At 39.1% G+C, this 26882-nt stretch overlaps 1 protein-coding gene across 3 annotated transcripts; it reads right to left on the bottom strand.

Annotated features, from left to right (window-relative positions):
• Nucleotides 1–1856: 1856 nt before the first annotated feature.
• Nucleotides 1857–19392, bottom strand: LOC129778024 (uncharacterized). 3 transcript variants are annotated; one of them, XM_055784658.1, is made up of 6 exons: nucleotides 19202–19392; nucleotides 18901–19125; nucleotides 17615–18843; nucleotides 17410–17542; nucleotides 8863–11070; nucleotides 1857–3695 (listed from the first exon to the last, which is right to left on the bottom strand). In XM_055784658.1, the coding sequence occupies exons 2-6, from the start codon at nucleotides 19024–19026 to the stop codon at nucleotides 2319–2321; spliced, it is 5073 nt and encodes a 1690-aa protein (XP_055640633.1). In that variant the 5' UTR covers nucleotides 19027–19125; nucleotides 19202–19392; the 3' UTR covers nucleotides 1857–2318. The 3 variants fall into 3 exon arrangements, with proteins under 3 accessions (XP_055640633.1, XP_055640634.1, XP_055640632.1); XM_055784659.1 differs by having other exon boundaries at nucleotides 19213–19392; XM_055784657.1 differs by having other exon boundaries at nucleotides 18901–19392.
• Between the last annotated feature and the right edge of the window lie 7490 nt (nucleotides 19393–26882).

Here is a 26882-nt window from a genome sequence, read left to right as displayed (position 1 = left end):
AAAAGATTGGAAAAAGAAAGTGAATGACCCCAAGACAAAAGTCGCCGTCAATTCTCAAGAACCAAAGTAAAAAAAATGTAAGGGGTTATATCTAGGACACGACCGCATATTTTAGACGTAGAACTACGCAATTATATTATGCAATCCACTTGTTTATCACTTCGAATATTATTTTAGAATGCATCGAAATTTTTGTAATAGATTATGTTCTTCGTTACAAATAAACTTGATGAACGCCCTTTTACGTTTGATATGATGCCTAGGACTACCAAAATATGTAAACGGAAAAATTGTCAAACGAACTTTGTATTTTACATTTCCCTCTGAAATTATTGCACATCTCATGTTTACGTAGTTCTCATACCGCGAAAGTTCATTCACCTCTAGTATCTGAAATGACGATTTTCCCAGGCTTCTCAGTTTAAAAGTACTTTTTAAGGAAACATATTCCGGTCTGCATAAAGACAAGCGAGTACAAAAGTACTCAACACCAAAAAATACCCCCGACTTGCATGTATTTGCAAAGCGGATTCCCCCAGGCACATTGATTTCCGTGTTAGGGAAACACAGCTCGGTAGGAACAAAAATACCCCCGACTTACATGTGTATTTGCAAAGCGGATTTCTATAGGTACATCGATTTTGAAGTCTGTGTTGGGGAAACCGTAAATCGGGCCAATCAACCCTTGCCAGTTAGGACGTTTAGATAACGCTTGAAATAACGCAGTTATTCAATTGTTCATCTCATGAAAAATAACATTTTGTTAATTGTGATATGAAATAATATTTCTCAAAAATCCACATACACTATCATACTGAAATGTCTTCACATATTTTAAGATGTCTTCAAAATGTTGTCGCTAAATCAAATGCCTTCGCAGTAAGTGAAATGTTTTCAAAATGAAAACATGTCTTCAAACCTGGCATCTCTGGTCCGGAGGTCTAATATTTGACACTTTTTGACAGATAAAGTTTGGTTTGAAATTTGTACAAACACTATTTTGTTTGCCACTCTTCAATTATCTACAGTGACAAACAATGACAAACATTGAACATGAATAAAATTCGACTGATATATTTAAGGTAACCTAACAATGTACCGACATGTTTGACGAACAGGTAGCAATATTTTAGGTATCCAACAACTGAATATTTGCTTGTCGTATTTTGTGTCGAATATATTTGATCAGCACGAAACAATTTATTTAAAAAAAATTATCTATTAAAATATGTCAAATATTTGGCTTTGGTCAAACAGTGTATGAGCACCCTAAAAGGGCATTAAAAATGCTCTCCCATAGCCTGCTCTGTGTATGCCTTGCCTGTATGACAGTGAATAAACCGAAATCATCGAAATCATGCTTCAGCTTGAGCTTGGGTGGACTGTACACTGAGAGAAATAACAAGGTCATTTGAGCTTTGAATAGACGCCGGCCACATCCTTACATTCGTCAGAGAAAAGGAAGGAATGTTAGTATAATATTCCCACCCATAAGGTCGACTCTATAGCGTAATTCCCTAGCGATTATCATAGAAGGGATAGTTGTTAGTGGGGAGGATTAAAATCAACATTCACTGAGATAAGTGATGTGATTATGTAACGCGAACTGTAGACCACTCCACGAAACGGTGTTCCGAGAAACTTATGAGTCACCTGAATAAACCAACATCAATACTTCAAACGATCTAGCAATACTCTCTTTGATGACGAATGATATTCTTTGTCATTTTCGTCGATTTCTTTCGATTGAATATTAATTTTAACCGTACTAATTCCCTTGGTTAACTTTTCTTCCCAGCGAACATTACAGGGTTCCGCTGTTTCATAAGGGGTTTTCTTTGGAAATTAAAGAGCTCTTTTGTACTACTCTCAACTAATTATACGTTTATAAGACGAAGGTTTCTTAAATATTACTATTTTGAATAATTTCACTAGTTCCATACTGAGCTCATCAGCACATGCTCTAGCATTTCCGCGTCTGAATCCAACGATGGACAATCAGATGTATAACATAATACTAATTTAAGCTTACCTACGCATTTTACTATCACTATATAAAATTGCCTGCAAATTCAAATGTAAAAATTTTCCAATTAAATATCTGAGCAACGATTCAATCCATAAATGCAACTGTTATCTGTTTAAAAAAATCCTTAATCGTCAGTATTTTATTCCGGCAATATCGCCACAAGGCACTGCTTATCTGATATAACATGCGGTTATGCTTAGGGCTGAAATATAAAATAAAACATTTAATAATATACTATTAAAAACAGACACTCTGAGTGAGAATTTCGACTGTGTTTCAGCTAATGCTCCTACTCGGATCCTCCCTTCTTCCTATACTTATCCACATCGAGCCGGGCGTTCGGAATCGTTAGTTTGTGCTCCTCGCCCGAGGATGAACTCATCCGCACCGAAGAAAGCCTCGATTCGCCCGAAAACAAACCATTACTAAGCGTTATGCTGGCGTCACGCGCCGCTCCACCACCATTCTCTCTGGACGCGCTGGAAGACGACTTGGTCGCCACTGGCGTCGAGGTACGCTGTATATTTTTGTCCGTTGTTTGTGTCAGTAACTCCGGTGTGGAGGTGTTGATATGGCTAATGTCCAACAGGGATTTCAGCAGCACGCTGCACGGACTGGACGAATTCGTGAGAGAATTCAGGTCCGACTGAGTGCGAATCATGAGCTCGCGGGCGATGAATTCCTTGAGATTCAAAGGTTTACCCGCATGCGGTTGGGACTCGTCGAGGTCCCCGGTGGTGTTTGATTTCTGTTTCCTCCCAGCAGCAGCAGCTCGCCGAATGTCATCTGCCAATGACAGTGAAGAGCTACTGGAATGATCCTGCAGTAGCTGCAATTCTTGATTTTTCTTCAACATAGACGAAGCCCATCTTAACCCCAACGTGTTAAGATCTCGTTCCAGCGATTCGGTCACTTCGGAGCTTGTTCGGTTGGTAGTCATGTCATTCGCTTTTTTAGTGTGTTTCTTTTTCATAGGTGACTTCCGTACGGGTGGAACGGCTGTTATTTCCAGAGAATTTGGAGTTGATCTGTTCGAATCATCCAACGATTCGAATGATTTGTCAATTATGTTTCGACGCTTGAGTTCAGCTACGACATCCGGAAGGGATGCGCTCGAGCTGGAATTACTCGCCGCTCCAGGAAGGGAGTTTTCTCCACCAAGGGTACTTCCCTTCAGAGTTTCTCCGGTTATATTCATCTCAGGAGCAGGAACGGGGAACTTTTGGTAGCGCAACAAATCGCTCTTACCGGTAACCTCCAGCAATTCATTGAGCTTCGATTGACTCGTCTTCTCCGGGTCGTACCGAGTGGATTCCAAATTTTCTCTACGCACGTACTCATCATACACCGGGAATCCTTCGTAGCCGATCGATCGGGCATAGTCTAGTAGTTTGTCGCGCGCGTCAACCAGCAGTTGCTCAGAGGAATCCAGTCTTTCGCTAGCGGGGATCGAAATGTTCACTTTGGACGCCCCGGGCGTTTCCACCTCGGGTATTGTGGACAACTCGTGAGCTGCTACCGCTTCTTCAAGCTGGGGACTGTATCGAGTTATGGCCATTGGTGGTTTGGTGCGCTTCGCCAGGCCGAGTTCCCTGGCCTCGGGAGCCTGACTCACTGCTGTCGCTGGATGGGAATTTGAATCGGCTGAAAACACGCGGCTGGTAACCTGAAAATAACAAATTAAATATCATGAATAATTCTAAATATCACGATTTTTTTAATTTGATGTGTTGAAAAAAGGGAAAAAAATATTTTTCGGACCACCCTAAAATGGAAAAGGGCCCCCTAATAAAAAAAATTTAAAAAAACATGGGTCTAATGTTTTGCCAAAAAGAACAAAATTACCACTTTTGACGAAAATCCGAGAATCACTATATCGGTTTGACATGGAATGACTTATAAAAAAACAATAGTACATTCCCTATTAAAGACGATGACGATGACAATGGCGACGTTAGTTCCGGTGGAGAAACCGAAAGTGGTATCATGGTGTTCAGTATCGATGACAGCAAGGAAATCACATTACCTGATGGTACTGGCGAAAACTGCTTAGTATGAATAGAGAGCTTGGATGTATGAATTGAAGCGCTTGATGGAGCCAAATTCCACTCATCTAGAAGGATGTCCAGAGGAAGCCGTTTGCGTTGAATGGGTGTGACTACGGGTTCTTTGTTAGCTACAGTACGGTCTTTCATCTTATTAATGTGTGATCGTACAAGTCTTCCATTGTCGAGAAAAACGTTGTACATTGCGTTGCCGAATTTTTCGCGCACAACTCCTGGTACCCAATGCCATTTGTTGTTAACATAGACTTTGGCGAAAACGGGATCATCACGCTGGTAACTTCGCTTTAGCTTCTGATCGTTCACATTGACGTGGGGCGCTGGAGGCCGAAGCAATTCCAAACAGGTTTGGATCGGACGACCGAACATTATTTCAGCAGGCGATTTGCAGTCTGGTGCGGACGGATTGGCAGTGCTTCGATAAACAAGCAGAAAGGTGCTGAGTGCTTCCTTTATGGTGCCTCTCCCCTCCTGGATTTTTCTAACGGACCGCTTGAACGTGTCTACAAAACATTCTGCCTGACCGTTTAATTGAGGATGGAATGGTGCGGTGGTGAAATGTTCGATTCCGTTTTCCGCACAATAGGCCTGGAACTTGGCACTGGTGAACTCAGGCCCATTGTCGCTAACCAGTGTTTTGGGCATCCCCATACGAGCGAATACATCATTGCGAATGCCAATTGTAGCTTCTGTGGTTGTGAAAAGGGTCTGGATTATTTCTGGCCATTTAGAATATGAATCGACGACGACGAGGAAATAGTCCCCATCAATTGGTCCTGCGTAGTCCATGTGGACACGTTCCCAAGGCTTGCTGGATTTAGGCCACGATAGCGGTGCTGATCTAGGTGGTGTTTTCGCTGATGCACTACAATGACGACAGGACTTGACGTAGCCAATAATGTCGTCATCCAAGGATGGCCAGTAAACATATGACCGTGCAATCGCTTTCATACGTTGAATGCCTGGGTGGCCACGGTGCAGCTGATCGAGGCAGCGCTTACGGTACATCGAAAGAATAACTAGGCGCTCACCGAAAATGATACACCGTCGTCCGTGATTAGGAAATTTTTCCGGTAGAAGAACCGTTTGAGTTCCGGCTCTGTAGGATTTACTGTAGGCCACCCATCGTGGAGATAGCGATACACTTTCTTGGTGGTAGGTGGTGGTGGAATGCAAGACTTTTCTTTCTTTCATTGTTTTTAAGAGGCTTTAAACTTTGCAGTTCATTCGCCTCTATGCAAGACTGTTTTACAGTCTTTACATAACTACGCTATCCATATAACCACTGATGCTGTTGCATAAATGCGTGATAATATTACACCACATTATAAAATGAACTTGGAGAGTGTTTTCTAAGAGAAAAAAGGAGAGCATAAACGTGAAACTATATCCTTTCCGGTCTGAGCCGAACCATAAAGCGGCTGCGAAACGAGAGAGACGAAATCATAGGTGATTCTGCAGCGATACAGACCTGGTTATCAATGACGCTATCAGGTCAAATTTACCACCTTTTCGCACCATTCCGAAATCAACGTTCTGTCCGACAAGCAAACCCTCTCTCAATGCATCTTTTCGTGCTCTATCTTCATCCACTTTTGCAGCGATTAGAGCCTTACAGCTTACAGCACATTTTTTTGGACACCCTTCGTCGCTGGAGGGAGGGTTGATAGCATTAGGGGTAAGCTCGGCACTGAGAGTAACACCGGCACCTCTTGAGTTTTACTAGAAAACTCAGATTAACTATGCTTTTGAACACTGTTCATGTTAGTATTTATCATTTTAGACGTTTTAAATCACATCGAAGCCACCGTGTTCCGCCAAATGTCAAAATATTAATCCAAATAAACGCGAATACCAATGGTGCGCAACCGGATGCAATTTTCGGTAGTGAAGTTTAAGCTTTTATTCTTGCACGAAATTTCAAATCCTTTTTCGTTGATCTGCAGTTTGTCCCCTGGATTGTTAACTATCAATGGGATTGGAATTGAGGTAAGTTAAAGCAATAAATTATTAGAAATAGTCTTCTTAACAAAGTATGTGTTGTTGGGGTGATATCGTCATTCTTTGAGTGGGGGAAGTCCGCCATGGTCTGCGGTTAGTTGAAGGTTATTGAGACACATTTTTTACCTATTTCAGATGCCTCGCTGCTTGCAAAAGATGCTATCGCTGGTAGAGTTTCTAGCAGATGTGCTTCGAGTTTTGGAATCCCCAGATCTACATTACAAGATCACGTTTTGCGGAAGGTGGTAATCTAGAAACTAGGACCAAGAGAGACCATATTTACGGCGGAGAAGGAAGGGGAGCTCATGGAGCACCTACTTGACATAGAAAGCCAATTTTATTGTCGTTCATGATCTCATTCAAGACATATTATTCCAAGGCCGCCGAGGATTTTCTGCGAAACAATGCTGAGCATGACATAAGCCAGTACAATATAATGCCACTTATGGCTACTATATTTAGAGAAGCAGAAACAATGCGGTCAATGGATTGATATTGATATTTGATAGAAGTTCGTTCGCAGCGTCGCTGATCACCGATCAACCATTGTCCGCACTTCCCGCAACCAGGACACAGTTCCCAAATAAGTTAACACAGCGGGACCGTCTGAAGCAGTTGATGACTCAAAGCATGATAGTCAAGCAACAAACAGCTCGTTTACAATTTCTCCAGAGAAAGTTTGTCCTCTTCCTAAGATGACTCGACGGTGTGTGACTGACTGTGCAAAACGCGTGGCAGAAAAGGCTGCGGAGATTACTTCGGACAGTTACGGTCAAATCAACGCTAAAGCAAACAAGGAAGAGCCGGAAAGCCGTATCGAAGGATAAAATACGTGTATTGAATGCAGGAAAGTGGTTCACGAGACATGCTATTTATTGTTCTTATGGCGGGTTTACATTAGGGAGATATATAGCTATAGATGGATTTATTCACGTGAAAATAGGTGTAAACGGGTGAGAATAAATATGATACACTTATTGGAGGTATATATAACTTGAATAAATTCAGAATATGTAAACGCTTGTGAATTTCTCACTGGTGAGAAATCACTAAAGTTGGATGCAGTTCTACTTCAGGTGAATAAATTCACCGAAGATATGAATATATTCATTATAGAAGTTCACGCTAGTGTAAACGGTTGATGCGATTTCTATAAATCTCATCATATTTCTTCACATGAATATATCCCTAGTCTAAACCCACCCTTAAGTTGTTCGTTGAGACTAACTGAACATATATGCATTTATTTTCCTCAAGTTGTTTTTATTAGTAAATTGAACTATTTAGCTGATATGGATTTAATGTTGGATTTAAGTTGTTCGATAAGATAAGAATTGGACTGATACCTTCATCATTGAACGAAAAACAAGTTATAAACTAATTACAACCAAAAAGAATTTGATTAGTTTTATTGTCATCATAATTACGAAAATATAATGAATTAATGAATAAATTAATCTATTATAAACTCAACCTTGCTATGTGTAAGGTCGAATCCTAGTGTGATTAAAGGCATCGTATGACGGATATTGATTTAAGTAAAAAAAACTGACCACCTGGAGGAATCCGGAACATTCCCGAAAGTGTTCAATGTGGTCTTAGATTCCATCAAAATAGTAATTGAATTGTGGTGTGGTTTGATGATTTCTTTTCCATACTCCATGTTCATCGAAGCTTTTTCCGACCATATCTCTGGAATCGATTGAGCGATTCGAATCATATTCGACAGCGACATCTAGAGTTAGAATACCTTCTCTTTGGAGGTTGCCACATTCAAATTGGTTTAGCTGTTGCCAAGTATATTGATTGAGATGACAGTTCCACACCAAAGGGTGCCGGTTTCACCTGCATTTGTTGGTGAACTTAGTTTTTATGTCAATCAAAATTGACTATTACTTGTAAAATTACCAGCCGTATGGCACCCGCCATGTTTTTGGTGCCAACATCTCACACGTCAGAAGTATTTGTTTTCTTCAAAACAGCGATCCGCGTTGATGGCAGTGAGCATCGTTTACTAGTTTAGGGGAGAGTCAAAGAACTGCTGATTTTCAGTCGGAGTGAACGATTTCAAAATTAAAATTATGAATGAAAATTAGCTTTTCCATATCAAATTAGTATTCTGTTTAAATTAAAAGCATTTTTGTTTGCAGGTGGGGAAAAAAGTCTCACACGAAAATTGTTTATGAAGACAACTTTATATTATTGAGAAAAAAATCAGCAACAATGTTGGAGTTGTATGACCATATGGATGAATGAAAGTCAGAAATACGTGTTTCTAATAATTAAATAACATAATGTGAAAATTTTCATTCAAATTTTAAAATTTGAAAACCGGCTCCGTGTCTTTTAATCTGGTAGAGATTACACTAACGATTTTGGGACCCAAATTATGGCTCTAACTTGAAGTCGCCACCAGGTGTCGACGTCATCGCGAATTACCAATTTACCACCATCTGACATATCGTGATGTCGATGATGAACTTTTACAGCAGAGGGATAGTGAGATATGCGATGACGGTAGGTAGAGTGAGATAGCGATAATCGTGCCATACACCTGTAAATTACCGTTTAATAGCACTGATATTTGGTAGGATAGATATAGATGAGCCAAAATTTAGATTCAAAGTGAAGGTTGAATCAATTAGGTAAATATTTTTTACCAAAGAACAAACGACAAATTAACGTTCATAAAAAAATGAGGTTTAACAGGGAAAATATTCTTGAAACTATATACAAAATACTGTGAACATGAAAATATATGTCTCCTACCTTGGGGATATCCTTCAACAGTGGTTCGAAAGCAACCGGTTGCTTCTCTCTGGAGCTCAAGTCCTCCGATGACTCGAACTGAGGCACACCTGCATTCGGCGGACGCGCATCAGGGCTATCGCGGAAATCGGACGACGTCACCGGCCGTGACATGGCGATTCCGCTGTCCTTGCTTAGACCAATTTGTCTCGCCGAGGTAAAAATGTTATTGATCTCCTCACTGATCGGATCTTCTTTCGCCGATGGGGGGCTCGTTTCTACGCTTCCTCTGGACGCACTCTTACTGCGATGCAATGCCGCCGGTGTCTCTCCGGAGTGGCGCACAGGCAGATCCATATACTTGGTGGACTCCTGCTGCTCACTAGAAGACAGACTGTTTTCGATCAGCTTTTTCTTCTCCTCCCGTACCTTCCGAATCATATCCGAGAGTTCGGAAATTCTCTTGCTGCAGTTCTCCGTCAGCTGGGAGTACTTTGCGAGAACTTCCTGCTCATCGCGATCGCTTAGGTTTATTACTTCTACGTGTCCCTGCGGTGTGATAATTTTGGCCACCTTTGGGGACGCCTTCTTCGGGGATTTGAGAATCGATTTCAGGGAGCCTTCCGTTCTGCCTGACGGTGATGGTTCCTCAGTGGGGTGTTTAGGGGCTTCCGGTGCTTTCGGAGGTTGCACTGGTTTCTCTCCACGAATTTCCTGCTCCTTGCGACTAAGTGTTTTCATCCAAATATCTTCCACTCGGCTGATATTTTCATCCATCGTGCCGTCCAGCTGCTGATCCTTCAGCGTTTCGTCGATTTCGTTCAAAAAATTGTAATTCTCATCGATGAAGCGCCGCAATCTGTCTATCCGAAATGCATCCATCGGAAGAGGTGTTTCTTCGGCGCCTGAGCGGTTATCGCTCACGTTAACAACCGATTCGTGCGGGGTCGAAATAGAGGTTGACGAGCTGACTCCGAGCTGGTCGATGGATTGTCGGGACATTCCCAGCAAGCGGACAATATATTGCATCAGGTTGGGATTGAGATTCCGTTCGCGGGAAGTCACCGGGGGTGGGGCTGTTTTCTTCAACATATGTTTTGGAACAATTTTTGCTGGTTTTGATTGTACCTTAGGGGCCTCAAGATGCGGTTGTTCTGCGATTTGCTTTTCACTTATCTGGTTCAATAACTGGCCTACCCGATTGTCAATTTTCGCCGGCAGTTGGCGATAAATAGTGGACGTGGTTGAGCTGATTGGGGATGGTTCCGCATCTGGGATTGGTTTTGGTTGAGGTGGAGCCACAGTTTTGACTGGAACTTTCTTGGCCTTGACAGGAGTTTTCGGATGCGGTTCAGCTAGCGGCTCTGGTGGCTCATCTCTGACTTCCACTGCTTTTTTCCGCTTACGCCCTTCGGAAACCATCTTCTTTGGGGTCTTTTTGATCTTCTTCTGAGTTTTATCATTGACCGTAATAACAATTTTAACGGGTATCTGTGAACCAGAATCGATGCTCTCACTTGAACTTGTTGATAGTACTTCTTGGACGGCTTGCACCTGCGCAGTGGCTGACCCTTTCGTCTCAACTTGGATCGGTACCCTCGGCTGGGACTTTTCTCTCTTCATTCGATTCATTTTTTCCTTCAACTGTTTCTCGAGATCAAGAATCTCACGTTCCTTCTGCTTCAGCTGCTTCTGTTGCTCCTCGAGTTGTTGCTGTCGCTGTTGAATTTGCTTAATCCCATCGTCCGTTTGACAATGAGTCGATTTTACGTCCAATGCCGATTTCACTTCTTTCTCGATTTGCTGTTCTTTCTTCAGTTCCTCAGTGAGTAATTGTCTCTGAGTGTTAATTTGCTCCAGAAGGTCTTTTAACTTTGACACCTTATCACTTCCTTGGGTTCCTGGTGGCAATGATATACCAGCTCGTGTCGTGTTGTTGGGTTCGTGTCCTAGGACGATTGTGCTACAACTATCGGAGCTGTTCTGCTCCCGCCGGATGTTTGAGTCATCTCCAAAAGGCTTATCCGCTTTGGCGTTGCCACCTACGGCCGCCACGTTCACCTGCTGTTGTCTACTGGGTAGTTGAACATTCGCCGGTGGTTCCCTCACTAGCGGACATGTAATCAACACCTTCTCTTTCAGCAAATCCTCAACAGCTTCGTTTAAACGTTTCTGGCGGATTTCTGAGCGTTGCCGCTGTTGGGTTTCCGATTGAACTTTTTTCGTTGTCTGTGGATTAGATGGGATACATTTGAGAATCTTCCAACCCATTTGACTTCGTAAAGGTTAGTTAATCATTAATTGAGACTGTTAAATAAACATTTTTGGAAAAAAGAGAAGGAATTGACGAGTTTTATTCCAACTCGACTGGCCATTCTCAGATTACACTGGAACGTTGTGGGTGTAAAAACATTGGTCATTTAGGCAAGTTTGCACAGTTGAAATATTCAAAAAAGTATTAGACTACTTTTTGAAAAGGTCTGAAGTTTTTTTTCTTTTTTTTTTTTTTTGAAATACTCAATACTCATAGTGTTTGAGTATATACCTCCAAAGTTTTGATCAAACATTAAATGGAGATTGTTGGAATTTTCATTAAAAATACCTTTTTTTGAATTGTACTGAAGAAATTTATTCTTCAATTAAATGTTTTCAAAAAAAAATGGTTCGTATTTTTCTATGAAAACAAAAATAATTTCCAACATTTCATTCTTTTAACCAACATTTTGTAGTCCTCATAGCTTTTGAGTATGAAATTTTTCAAAATTTTGAATGTTTTTTTCAACATGTTTTTTTAAAATTCTGAACAAAAATTATATATACAGCCCATAAAATTACCAACAAGTCACCCATACATCGGAAGAAGCAACTAACAACAACTTTATCATGTTTTCTTTAAAAAAAAATACTATTAATGTTTAACTCATAACATTTTAGTATGTAAATTAGGACAGAAATAGAAAAATAAGTAAGTTTTTTCGTTTAGTTTAGAAAACATATCATATTTTTAATGGCCCTAATATAATTTTGAAGAATCAGATACCTCTCCTTTGTCGACATCAGTACTTGATTCCATGCGAAAAAAAAAATTTACTAAGGATTGTGTGATCAAAATAATGAAGTTTAAGAGCACCGCAGACTACAGAATTTTATCGGCCGATAGATTGGTTGGACGACCTTATCAGTATGGAGCGATATGTATATGCGCACACTACACCGATTCCGTGCCGGTCGATTAAAATGTTTGATAGACTTTCCGATTGCATTCAAACTATTCGGTCGGTCAACTATCGACCTCCGTTTAATCAGTACTGGCTAGCATCAATCTACGCACACACAATGATTGTTCGTCGGCTGATAGTTCAATTCGCTCTCAATTTCAATCAAATTCAATCAATTCCGAATTCAATACGGGCAGCATGCAATGCGTGTGGTGAAAATTACTGTTTTTCAGTCGTGTTCCATCTACCTCATGAACTTCTGCGACAGGTGAGGTTGTAATTTGGTTCTTCCCATTTTCTTGAATTCGTCTTATCTTATTCAACAGCTTTCCCCAAGAAGCAATGAGCTATACTGTGTTTTGATTAATATAAATATCAGATGTTCTAGGTCCTCCAAATCCTACTAAAGTTCAGAAGGTCATAGAGTAAATGGTCTCCATTGACTTCAATCGATATGGATATAAAACCTAAGTAACCTTGCTTCCGTTTACATCAAATGAATATTAGTTTCTCGTGGTCACTCAGAGGAATTTTAGTTCTAAATATCATGAATTTCATACATAAATAGTACTATGCATATTTTTTCAAAAATACTTCCTCGACTAAGAGGAAATATTTAAAGATACCTCATTTTGATCATGATACCAAAAAAGATTGAGAGAAATAGCTAAAACGCTCAATAGCTCAATACCAAAATTTGATAATTTCAATACCAAAGTAATACTTGAGCATTGTTGTTTTGGCATTGAATGTGCTTATTCGAGTATTGAAACAATATTGTGGGAAGTTGTTTATGGTATTTTTCTTTGGGGTTTTACCTCGTATCTCATGCTAAACCGTACCTTTTTGATATATAGAACTATTCGCGGGTTTGTGACGATCTTCTATCAACGATTTTATGGACATGAAGCGATAAATACGAGACTCTTCATGTTTTGCCCAAAATAAAACCGTCTCTTAAATATTATTTCACAGTAAATACAGTTACAGTTTTATGAACTACATATAAATACGTGCCCCCGTGGCCGAGTCGATTCCCGTTCTGGTCGGGGGAATTTTTCTTCATAGAAATTCCCTCCAACTTGCATTGTGGTCACACACGTATTTTAGATCTTGCCACTCAGAATACATTCAAGGCGTGTTATTGGCATAGAGAAATACAAAAATGACGCAAGTAATACTACGTTGAGACGGCGAAGTTCCTCTAGCAACGTTAGTGCCATTTAAGAAGAAGATATAAATACTACACGAAGCTTCAAAGAAAATTCTATTTCTCAAGCATTGGAATGGGTAAAAAAATCATTTAGATAAATCATAGCCGATCTTCCTAAAATAAAACGCTTTAACAGATCCTGTTTTCTTCCAGTTTTTTTTAAAGTAATCTTCCAGTTTTTTGAAAAATATTGGCAACCCTGGATGCACCCAATGCTCTCTGAATCTCTTTTTGATTTTCCTTCACCGTTCTCTTCTCCAGTGTCAAACATAATTTAATTCAGTCTTTCGAGAATATTCGGCCGACAGTTGGCTAGTGTGCGCACTCTTTACCAACTAGTAGAGGCGAATGAACTGAAAAGTTTAAAGCCTCTTTAATCCAACATCATCATCATCTTTACCAACTCGACTGTTTGGTTGGCTCGGTGTGCGCACTAACAACCCAACTCGACCAGACTATCGGCTGAAAAAAAAGTCTGCAGTGTGCGGGGACTCTAACAGTTCGGCTGAAAAGTTCATAAGGTTGATGTCTAGATGACGCCTCTTGCAAAAAATCTACTTGACTATCACAAGGCACCATCTTTCAATGGATACGTGTCAAAATTAGACATCAATCGGTCGACTGGTTTATGAGTTACAGCATTGAGAGTGAAGCAACTTTTGTTATTGTGAAAAAAATGGACAAATCACAAATCAATTGAAACGATGTCAAAATTGCATGAATTGGACTTCGAATTGCTTCCACATCCCCCGTATTCTCCAGATCTGGCCCCCAGCGACTATTTTCTGTTCGCAGACCTGAAGAGAATGCTCGCTGGTTGGGTCAAAAACGGAGAAAGTTACTATTAGTAATATGTTGAAAAATATTGTGAATATTTTTGTAAGCTGTGAGCCGTTTAATAGGAGACATATTTTACGGGTTCAAAAATGTATGGTGGGACAGTAATGCCTGGAATGTCCACATGGAACAATTGAACTTGATGTTGTTTTTCGAAATACTATAAACAAATAATAATTTTTGTTTTGTGTTTTTCCGAAAGATTATGCATAAAAACAACTGTTTATGAAGAAAAGTTAAACTTGCCAAAAAGTAACATATGAAAACTATACGTAAAACTGCATAAAGCATAAAGAAGTAAACACAATTGGTGTCATTGCAGGCAGCATCGAAATGTAGTATATGGTAGTGATATCACTTGTGTATCGTACAGTGGTGTGAAAGCAGTGAGTGATCTGCAACACCTTTGCAGAATATAAATCTTATTGTTATTAGGCATTCGCCAACAAGCATTGCACGTGTTCTGTTAACCTTTTTCTATTTGTTTGAGAATTAGTTCGTTCTTCCAAACCACAAAGGCATGACATGAAATTCCTGTACTTGAACCGATTCATTTATTATGGATCTACAAAAAAACATGGCGGGACAGTTATGCCTAGAATATTCACATGGTACAATTGAGCTTGATGTTGTTCCTTTAAAAGTGATTTTTATACGATGTTTTTCTGCATAATCTTATGGAAAAGCACAATAATCTTTTTGTTACTGGGAACAAACAATAAAATTTTTGTGTTTTGATTCTGGGAACAAACAATGAAATTTTTGTGTTTTCCATAAGATTATGCAGAAAAACATCGTTTCATAAAATTAAGTGAAAATTCACAAAAAAAAAGTCAACTATGCGTAGAACGGCAGTTTTTCGCTCAAAACAAAAGAAGTGTTTCTGAAAATTATGATTTATTGAAATTTTCTACATTAATTAAGGAGAATACTTCTTCACAAATGCATGAAAACGAAAGTTACGAATTGTTCATTCCAAGAGTACACATAGCACTTTGTACTTCTGGTAAAATATGCGATTAAGAGTTCCTCTAATTTACTTAAAACTTTGATCGTTGGCTAAAAAAATGGCTTATCGTATCATTATGAAAGGTTCGTAGGGAGTTTGGGGATACACTAGTCTAAAAACTTATCTGGCAACATAAGTTCTTACTGCAGTATTTTCAAAACAAACATTTTTTAATACCTACAAAATACGTGCCAAGATAACGTTTTCAAAATCAATGTAGAAATTTTCCATGAATTTCGTTCGTTAAAGCAAAAATGGACTTTGTACAGAATTCATTGGAATCTTCAAAACTGCCTTCCCATTTGGGAACATTCGCATTATTGAAAAATTCTTCATAAAAAAAAGTTTATTTTTCTCTGTATTTTACTACAGGATCGTTATTGGAATCAAATAAATCCGTATTAATAAGGTTAATTGGATAATCTATACTGTGTTAATCTACAAAATCTTCAAAAAAAAAAACAGAAAAAATCTTTTTTTCATTTCTCGATATTTTTACACTACACCAACACACAACAACATAGAACATTCAAATATTTCTTCCCAAAACTTTAAATTCGGTGCTTTAAAATTAGGTATATTCCATCTTCGTGTGTTGGTTTTTCACGAAGTTACAGCATTTTTAAAACCACTTAAAAATTTCCGCGCTCTTTTACTTTAATTTTTGTCGAGTGTAGAATTAACAACGGAATATTGCATATTAAGAATGAGATTTAGAGTCATAGTTCTATTTAAAAATTATTGTTGAAGTATTATTTGAATCCTTTTCAAAACCTTTTCATGTGAAACCGACTATCACCATAATGGGTACACTTATAACGACACTCCAGGAACGCTATAAGCATAATTTGTACATCGAAGTGACAATTTCAAACAATTTTTTTTTATACAATTCAGTCGATTAAACATCGAAATATTAGTGAGAATCTTCAAAAACAGAGTTCAAACTGCTAGAAACAGTATAATTTTGAACTAAAATAGAGTTTTTATTCGTGAATTTCTGTAAGTTGGTAAAAAATCTCCACCATATTTGGTACACCTACCCTATCGCGATTGACATATTCTGCAAACATTTTTCTATTTAGCAAAACGTCATGAACAAGTTCAAGAGTATTTACATAAAAAAAATGTTACGTGGAGTTTTTCAGGAGCCTCCATACAAAAATGCCATCTATTCCAGGAACTATAAAAGATAAAAAGTTGACGTCTTCGACAAAAGTTCATATTTTATTAGGATCTAGAACTTTGTCGAATACACTATATCACTCTCTGGACTTTGAACAAAATTAGAATTAGTTGTAATTTTTTCAAAGAAAACATGAGAAAGTTGTTGTTAGATAAACTTTTCCCTGTAAAAGTGCCCATCTTCCAATATATGAGTTACTTGTTGGAAATTCATATATTTTTTTTATATTTTTTTGAAATTTAAAAAATCACGTTTTTGAGAAAAATGGATTTCAATTTTTGAAATATTTTTTTTTGAGAAAAACACTTTTTGGTTTTATTTCAAAAAATAGTATAATTCTTTTTTGAATATTTCAACTGTGCAAAGTCACTTAAATGACCAACGTCTTTACACCCACAACATTGCACTGATATCTGGGATGGTGCTGCCAACTCCTAAAGCCAGCGCTACACGATGCTACGAACACCCTCGAATGCTGGACGCTCGATGATTCGACGCATCGTGTAGTCGACTGACGAGCTACGAACCTCCAATGTCGAGTGTCGAATATTCGCGTTGGAAGGTAATCCGTTCGTTGTGGATTACCTTCCAACGCGAGTGGCACTAGTCAAAGGATTTTTGTCATTCGTTGATTCGGCACACGATGACATTCGATACACCGCTACACGATTCGTCCGAATCTATCTTTGACAGATTGGTTTGTTTACAAGTTTTAGATGAAGGAACTATGAAATTGATTCATAAAATTCAAAATATTGCAGTTTAATAATGTTGATTTCAAGCATTTTTAATTTACAGCCCGATATCAGTACAATTGCTACGGCAGCAATTTCAATACTCGCATCGTCATCCAGTTTCCTAACGTTTTTGATGGTAAATAAAAACAATAAACATTCGATCCAAATACTCGCCGAATGTTTGGACCGAGTGCATTGAATCGAACATTCACTTCACCGTGTAGCAGCACATTCATCACAACATTTGTCGATTCATCGAGCCAAATGTTTGAGTCCAACATTTGAGTGAAACGTTGGACGAATCGTGTAGCGCCCGCATAAGACGAGTCGGCATGAAATTCGCCAATTGAAAAACAATAAAAACCCACCGTGTCAAGAGCTTTAACCATGCTTTCAGCACGCACAAGTTTGTCCAGTTCCGCCTTTAGATTTTCGTAATCTTTGCGCGTTTGAAGCTTTTCCAACGCGACTTTCGCCCGATCTGTACCTTCGGAAGGTTTTCTGGGAACAAACACAAAAAAGTATTAAAAAATAGTATCTTCACAGGACCGTGAATCGGAAAAAATAGTATACCTTCTAGCCTTAAGCATTTCATCCTGCAGCCGCTCGAGTCTACTCGCTTCCTGCATCGCATTCAGCTCTCCCTCAACCTTCTCGTTGCGCTGTACCAAGGAGGACGGCTGATCGTACTCTTTTCGGTACTTTGTGTTGTAATCATAATATTGCACCCTGGAGGTGGCTTCCCCGACCGATGTGGCAGACCCATGCGTCGAATGTTTCACTGAACTTGCAATCGAATCCTTCCCTTTCGGTGGTACGATGGGTGGACGCACATTAGCAGAAGTCAGTGGCAAGGGCTTTGGTTGTTCGAGCAGCTTGCGTACCGGTTTGCGAGGTGATTCCAAAATCGAACGATCCAGGGCTGCACTTGTGGGGAAGGAAAGTGTGTTCTCACTATGTTCGTCAAATTGAACGATTTTCTGGGAGGAATAGCTCGCTTGTTCCCTCGCGATATGCGCTGAAACTGGAGGGATCTTTTGCGAACGCTCCTCCCTTCGTCTCTGGATGTAGTCTGATACTTGTGTAAAGGGTTTAAGGGCGGCGGGCCGTGTAGAATTTGTCGTCGAAGGGACATGGTTGCCCAATGTTTCCGGTGAGGTGTACGTTGTCGGATTGTAGTAAAGTGTTTCCATCGTTTTGATAGGAGAGTTGTTAGATGGAATATTTTCTTTATTTTTACCTGAGACTGCAGCATCTTCGTCCGAAAAAATAAATTCTGGCCAAATCAAGGGCCGATCGTTTCCCGCTGGTAGACTTGATTTCATTATCGACCCTTTTTTGAACTGCTCAAACGCACTAAATGTGTTCGCGGAAGAAACACTTTCGTCTGCATGGACATCGGTCCCCTGTTTCTTGCTTTCTAGCGGCTTTTCAATTGGAACAATCGCCTGCACACCAACCGATTTCATGGGTTTATATTCCTTCCTCTTTTCGCGTTCTTGGTTTTCTTCTGCCCGTTTGGCCTCCGCCTGCCGTCCACGCAAGAGCGCATTAGCCTGCTGAGTAGCCTTCTTCTCTTGAAACCATATCTCACATTGCTCAGCGGCCTCAGCCGCTCGGTGAGCTTCGCCCACATCCTCCAGACAAGCTTGATAGTTCGACTGGAGTTTGGTAATATGCTTCTGCTTCCAGCGTTTCAGTTCTGCTTGCTTTACTTTTTCAACGTTGCACAGCTCCTGTTGTTTCGCCTTCTGGAAGTTCCTGCGAACTTTCGCAGCAAGTTCCTTCGACTGCTGACGGACCTATGATCAGCGAAATGTCAAAGGATGAAGATTCCAACAGTACTCGTTTTCACTCACCTGTTCCAAACGTGCCCTTCTTCGTTCCTCATTGTCAGCCTTGCGAACGCTCTCGAGACTGGCGAAAGGATTTTTACTGCTCGTCGTTGGGTGCCCATTCGAGTGCACTGTTATATTTATGGACATTATCTACCACCGCACCACATTCGCTAGGCCATCAGCATATTTAGCAACACACACACAGGGAATTCGCGGGATGAATTTAAACTTAAATATCACAGCCACCTGGATAGTGACAGTTTCATAATAACATTGCGTTAGTTTTCCTTTTTATTGCGCTTGTTTATGATTCGGCCTTCACCTTTCACTCACCTTCTGCCGGTTTTGTTTGTAACGGAATTATCACCATGGTGTTCCAGTGAGTCGTTATTAAGGTGATGAAGATGGTGGAACTAGTGTGAGTGCGAACAACGAGATAAAAGACCTCGTTGCAAAAATCTGAGTAAGAAAAAAAGATTAACTCACTCAAAGAGCATACTTTGGAACAGTCGTTAGTATTAAACTCGAAATAGTACTAAATTGCAAATATTCAGAGCACTTCATTCTTTTCCTACATTCTTTCATTAACCAATCCGAATATACCTTCGATACTATTGCACCCTGGTGTTCGTGAAGTGGGATAAATTTACCACCTGGGAACCAAGGCGCCTAGAAGTATATCCTAAGGTGGGCCAGCTTGCTAAAACCAAGGCACCTAGAAGTAAATCCTGCGGTAGGCCAATGTGTAAAAACCAGGTGTATGACACGATTATCGCTATCTCACTCTACCTACCGTCACCGCCTATCTCACTATCCCTCTGCTGTAAAAGTTCATCATCGACATCACGATATGTCAGATGGTGGTAGATTGGTAATTCGCGATGACGTCGACGTCTGGTGGCGACTTCAAGCTAGAGCCATAATTTGGGTCGGCCCAAAATCGTTAGCGTAATCTCTACCAGATTAGAAGACACGGAGCCGGTTTTCAAATTTTAAAATTTGAATGAAAATTTTCACATTATGTTATTTGATTATTAGAAACACGTATTTCTGACTTTCATTCAACCATATGGTCATACAATTCCAACATTGTTGCTGATTTTTTTCTTTATAATATAAAGTTTTCTTCATAAACAATTTTCGTATGAGACTTTTTGCCCACCTGCAAACAAAAATGTTTTCAATTTAAACAGAATACTAATTTGATATGGAAAAGCTAATTTACATTCATAATTTTAATTTTGAAAACGTTCACTCCGACTGGAAATCAGCTATTCTTTGACGCTCCCCTAAACTAGCAAACGAAGCTCACTGCCGTCAACGCGGATCGCTGTTTTGAAGAAAACAAATACTTCTGACGTTTTAGATGTTGGCACCAAAAACATGGCGGGTGTCATACAGCTGGTAAAAACCACTCTGCAGCCATCTTGGAAATCTACTGTGTTTTGTTTGTAAATAAAGCACAATACGCTTGTGCAAAAGCTCGCTAGTCATCAGTCTGTCTCTATCCCGCTTCAAGGTAATAATTCTCCTTCTGCTTTCTTCCGTACTGTTTTCATATACCGCTCCCCTAAACAACTTAGTAACGAAACGGCCTCACCTTAGGATATACGGCATTTTTGCATTTTCACATGCGAGAGTAATGGATGAATTGGATGAGAATGAAATTCTACAAAATCATCTCTTCTTTTTCACATAAATTCTCGAAAGTCGAACATAGTAGGCATCGTTCGAATAAGCGTCGTAGCAGTTTGTAGAGAGCCACCGGCAGCGTTCGGATGCTGTTTGTAAACAATACCGACAGCAATTCCAATATGGCTGAAAATGCATTTCATATGATTGTTTCACCTGGTATATATAGAGGCGCCTTGGTTGGAACCTGACACTTGATATCCCATAATGCCGGAAGTGAACGATTATAGCGAATTCGTTTTTGTTCAGTTTCAACCCCAGTGCCGCACTAACTGCTGTCAAAACGTTTTTTTATTCACTCAGTTTCGCACTCAGTGTCGCACTAGTTCGCCCCGAAAGCTGTTAGTTTCGCACTGAGATGTTTCACGCGTTGGCACTCGGGTTCACCAATACAACTATACTGAACTGTCAAGTTCCGAATATTGTTTTGGAAAATCTAAAAATAAAGACTTTGAAAATGGAAAACCTGCTGCTTTTGCTTTTGTATTATTGGAATCGTAATCCAATTCGGATTCTGATTTTGAAGAGTAGAGTAGACGGCATTAAGCTACGTGTGCTTTCATTGGGAGGTGAAAATAATGATGGATATTCAGGTGGAATAAATTTCAAAATCAAAATTATGAATGAAAATTTACTTTAACGTATCGAATATTTATTTTATGTGTTTAAATAAAAGTTTTTTTCCGATATCGCAGAATATTGAACGAAAACTGTGACTAATGATGGTTTTATATTATAATAGTAATTATTTGTGGAACAAACAGGAAATGCATCGACAAATGGTTAAGTGAGTGTCAGAACCAGGGATGGTAAAAAATCACATTCAACGATCAATGAATAAGTATATCCCTCTAGTCGGATGTTTTTAAATCACCCCCAGCAGGCGAGGCTCTTTTATTCTTCATATGTACACAGAGAGAATACTTGGAACGGTGAGCTACCAAGATCTCAAAAAAGCAATATGAGAGCGGAATCCCCACTGCTTGCACTCTCGAAGCATTACTTCTACTACTCAAGTTTTATCGTGAGTGCAAGCCACAAACGATTAATCCCATTCCATAGAGCGGATGATGAGTTCTTGATCGGAAAGTGTAACAAGAGACGATCAACTGAAATCTTACGACACTCATCGAGGGATTTTTAATTCTCTATTGCACAGACCGCAGTGAGTGGCTGACTCAGTCTCGTGTCGATTTTATTTTGCTGTCGTCTCCCGCCCGATAAACTGCAGACGGGTAATGGATGCAATTGATTAATTTTATTACCAGCAGATTTGGGCGAATCTCATCCCGCCCAAAATCGTTTTTAGATTCCAATAATTCTGAACATTCACATTTCTCTCCAAATAATTTTACCAATAGTAATTCAATTAGTGACTTCACGAAACACCTTTCGAATTCGATTGAATTTCAGACCCTTTTTTATTTTGTGGATAAAACGGATCACATATTTGGTTAATTCAATTCTGTGTGGTTACGTTCTTCGTTGCGAATAAATGTAATGAAATAGTATGGACGTATGATATTCATGTATCGTGGACTTCCGACATATGTGACAGTAGATTTATTGAACGACTAATGTTTTTTTATATCCCTTCAAACTTGTTGCATCTCTCAAGTGCACATACTGCTTTGACCGCAGATTTGCATGGTTGAATCTGGTTAATTTTAGGTATTCAGTCTTCATATTGTCGAATGAATACTGTTGGAACAATAGGTATCGCAGCAAATGATTATCAACATCCTACCTTATCATCAAACGGTATGCGAATAATTTCAGTGAACTGACGGCATTGGAATATATGCTTTGTGAGGACCACACAATTACTATCAGAGCGAATAAACGTCCGACTGGAAGTCATGAACATCAATTCAATGTGCCCAAGATAAATATATCCTTTGAAGGTCATTAACCTTTCTAAAGATGGTCAGATGGAATATATTCCAATGTCGTCTGGAATAACCTGTCCTACACCTTATGATCGTAATATTGTTTTTGCTATTATTCTGATGTTTCATAACACGGCACTCTATTGATTATTCGCCGAAAATGAATAAAAAATATCATTGAAGTTAGCCTACGGTTTTAGTAGCAGTGCAATATGGTGAGCCAGTCTCAGGATAAGAAAACATTTAAAAATAAAGCTTTTTTTTTGAATGAATCAATAGTAAAACAAAACGTCAAAAAATTTCTCAGCTTTGTGATAGCAGATAATCATTATCCATTTGAGTTGTATGAGTATTCCATCCCCCCACAAACTGTGGATAGTCTATCTGCATACAAATTATGTAGAGTGCCACAATCCAAAAAAATTATGAGCAAATATTTACGTGCTTAAACAAAAAAACACATGTTGACATATTTGCGCTAATTTATGTTTTGACGTAGGACTACGTCTTTCATTTCTATACCGGGGTGTAAAATCAAAGTTTCGAAAACGAAAGCGTTACGCCGGAGACCGAGATTTTGAGTGTTAATAGCTCCTAAACAACTGAACGAAATGGTATGATAAACACTTCATTCGAAAGATAAAATATCTACGCGTTCTATATTTGTTACTTTCTGATCCAAAAACTTGTTTCAATAGTCTTAAATTTGCTTTCAAAATAGGCTATTGAAATCACCAATCGGTATATAAGCGAGCGCCGCTCGGAAATCCACTCAGTTCTAATTGAACAGCGATTGGAGCATGTTGTCGCTGTTGTGGTGAAGCTCTTCATTTATCATGAAAGCGCGGATGAACGGTGTCACCAAGAGCCTGTTTGTGCACCTTAGGCCAGAAGGGAATCCATCAGGAGGAGAGTGATGCTACAAACGGTTCCCCGGGAAGATCTCGAAGCAGCCGCTACACACACACACATACACGCACGGAATTCTTTCCGTTTGGATCGAGAAAGATCCGGAAAATAATCTGCCAGTTCCTCTAGGACAGGGGTTTTCAAACGGTGCTCCGCGGGAAATTTGTGCTCCGAGAAGTTATAGCAAATGCTCCCACTTGAAAACCCACCTTGAAAAAAAAAATCTTCAATTCAATTTCACTAGGAATATAGTGATTTATTTTGTTTTCTCTGGGTTAGAAGTCGTGTGACTGATACGCGTAACCAAAATAGAGTTGTCCTAAGTTGAGTAATGTCAATACAGATAGAATTTGTTTTATTGATGAAAACATGCCGGTGCTCCATCATATATTTTTGCTATAAAAAGTGCTCTGCCATAAAAAAAATCTGAAAACCCCTGCTCTAGGAATTTAAAAATACATTCATGTGAAAGAGTTTATTTGAATGTTTTCTATCCATGTAACACTGTGACCAAATATGTTTCAATCAAGTGCTATTAACAGATGGTTATCGAGTTAGCATTAACCACTGGTGGGCTTCCAGTATCGAGGAAAATGTGGAAATATCTAATCGTTACTGAAAATAATCTGCCAGTTCCTCTGGGAATTTAAAATTAGATTCATATGAAAGAGTTTATTTTAATGTTTTCTATCCATGTAACACTGTGACCAAATACATTAGGTTTTGTGATTTTTCAATCAATCGCAATCAACAGGATAGCTTCTGAAGATTATTCTTCCCCATCAGTAGGATATTTCCGTATCCAATATTGGATGCATAAAACCTTGTGCCTCCAACGTAACGCTCTCGTTTTCGAAGTTCTCCAAATATTCATTCATTCAGAATGAATTCAGATTCAACTTCATACAAATGATCTCTAAATCAACGATAGTCCTACGTCACCCTTGCGGTTATACCATAGATATAACCCACTTCCTGTTTTTTGATTAATTCAAGGTAATCAAGGTCATTTCTAGACACCAGTTTACTCGGCTCCGAAAAAAGTGGTCTGTATTTGGGCAGGCGGAAAAATATATCTCGCAAGACCACGTGTTCGATGTCGTAATAGCCTTGGCCAATAACGCATTTACATTAACTCATAAAATTAGTGATTTGAGGGGGATTATTGTTTGTAGTCTCTTGATTAATTTAAACACCATCTGAGAAATCCTCTGTGAAACATGAAACATTAAAGTCGTCCTATCTGCTGTAGCGCATTTTTTATTTTACCCAGTTTCATCGAAGTAAACGCGCTCGGAAAGAAAAATTGAACGCCCGGACGAGAGAGCGAGAATCGTACGTCATAGAGACACTCATTCCCATGGAGCAAAGTCTTGTTAGGAGTTGAAAACAAAACGAGGAAGGAGAGTAACTCAATTATTCGAACTAGTTTCAGTCTAGCAATGCTTTGGTCAACTCAGAGTTACCAAGGGAAAATCATTTGGCTATGATGGGTGAGGATTAATAGTTAGTCGCAGTTTGCACAGATTGCGATCTGTGCAGTTTGCGATTAATCGTAAATCACATCATGCTCCCTTGTTTTCCATCCTTGGTCAGAACTACATGTGTTAGGTAATCAAACAATATTAAGTAAAAATTTTCATTCAAACTTTTATATGTTTACACTGCACTTGGCCCTTCTGATCTGATGGAGAACAATTTACCTCCCAAGCACTAATATCACCACCAGACGTCGACACTGTACATTTGCCGTCGTAAATATAAACAAATCAGACTATATAACGCACACCAAAAAACCACCGCATTCGTGAAACTGAAAACGTTTTTTTATTACAGAGTCAGTTTGGCACTGACTCAGTTTTAAAAACGAATTCGCTATCAGTCTCAACCAAGGAAAGTGAAGTGGAAGGTAAAACGTAATGTCAGAATTGCCGTTCGGACGTATCCCGTAAGTTTGAACTTATTTACATAGATGATATCCAAACAACACTAAACATTGACTACAGTTTCACCGGCACGGTTGATTGTCGTTATGAACCAGCACAAAAAACAAAGCTGCAAATTATGCGCCAGTGGCGGTACCACGATCAAAGCACTCCCTGAATCACATTAGCCGAGTCAGCTGGCGGAAGCATATACATAAAGGTTACTAGGTTACTATTTTCAACGACAACTGTTTATTTATTATACTGCTTCAAATACCTTCGACGAAATCAAATGTAACCATACCAACGTAAGTAATAACATAAACAAATCCAAACTTTTCGTCTTGCCATTCCTCATACGTCTTTTCTAAATAGTGTAAATTACGAGCCACCTGTTAACTCCACCATCTTGGTCTCAACCAAACATCTAGGAAACGCACCAATCGGACAAGATACAACGAACGAGTGTTTCCTATCGTACCAAAGTTGGTTTTCTTAGGACATGAGCTGACTGATCTCTGTCATCGGTATTTTGTGCAGTACGAAGATTCATCGGTGGCGCGAGTAATAGATGTAATTACGCAAGTGTGTACAAACTGCGCAATTTTATAAATGCCAATAAGCTTCGAACATCTGTCGAATCATCATAATGTTTAATGGTATGATGATGGATTGTGACTGATCATGTGTATCTTCATCATATTAAAACAAATCATTTGATACCAACGGAATTCAGGTACTATTGATCCATCATCAACCACTTCATGGGAAAACTAAACAACATACATCGAAAGAATCCAACATCAATCCCACATTATCATCAATATCACCGGTGAATAATATAGAGATATTTGATAAATTTGCTTTTGATTTTACTTCAGGTTCAGTTGAAACGCGAAAAACAATGTAATTGTAAATATTTGTATTTGTAAATCTGATTTAGTGAAAGTTTTAAATTATTTATTTGTTTATTTTATTTCATTTATTTAATTGGAGTAAGATTGTTGGGTAATGAGTTACAATGTGAACAACCGAAGAATGAATTGCCGTATTTGGAAGTAGAGTGTCGATGGATAACATATTTCCCTGAGCGCGCGATTCTCAAGATATTAAATTTTTCGTGTAAATAGCCAGGATAACTTTTTCTCGCAAAATCAAATAAAAATAAACAACATCTCATAGGCGCAAACTTTATAAATGGGCAATTAATCAGACGATATTGTAAATGGGAAACCCTGGAAAATCGATTCAAGTAGAATACATATCGTACACATGAATTCAATGATATTTGTAATCTCGATTGAGCGTACATTGATGATTCGGAGAGCAGGAAATCACAAGCGATGAAATGAGGTAATACAAGACTTTTGAAAAGTTTGAGTTTCATATCCGCACTGAGGAAAGATGTAGTAGCATACAATGTACGAAGATCAGCATACACTTTCCCACACTGTTTAAATATATATTTATCAAAACTGAAGTTGGATTGAATAGTAATGCCAAGGCTTTCAACTTCAACACTTGAGGAAGATTAATTATATATAAAGAGAAACAAAATTGGTCCTAGAATTGAGCCCTGAGGTACTCC

The sequence above is a fragment of the Toxorhynchites rutilus genome, chromosome 3 (assembly GCF_029784135.1).
Source record: "Toxorhynchites rutilus septentrionalis strain SRP chromosome 3, ASM2978413v1, whole genome shotgun sequence".
Classification (NCBI taxonomy): domain Eukaryota; kingdom Metazoa; phylum Arthropoda; class Insecta; order Diptera; family Culicidae; genus Toxorhynchites; species Toxorhynchites rutilus.
Note: the sequence above shows the minus strand (reverse complement) of the source record. Positions and strands in the feature narration are given on the sequence as shown.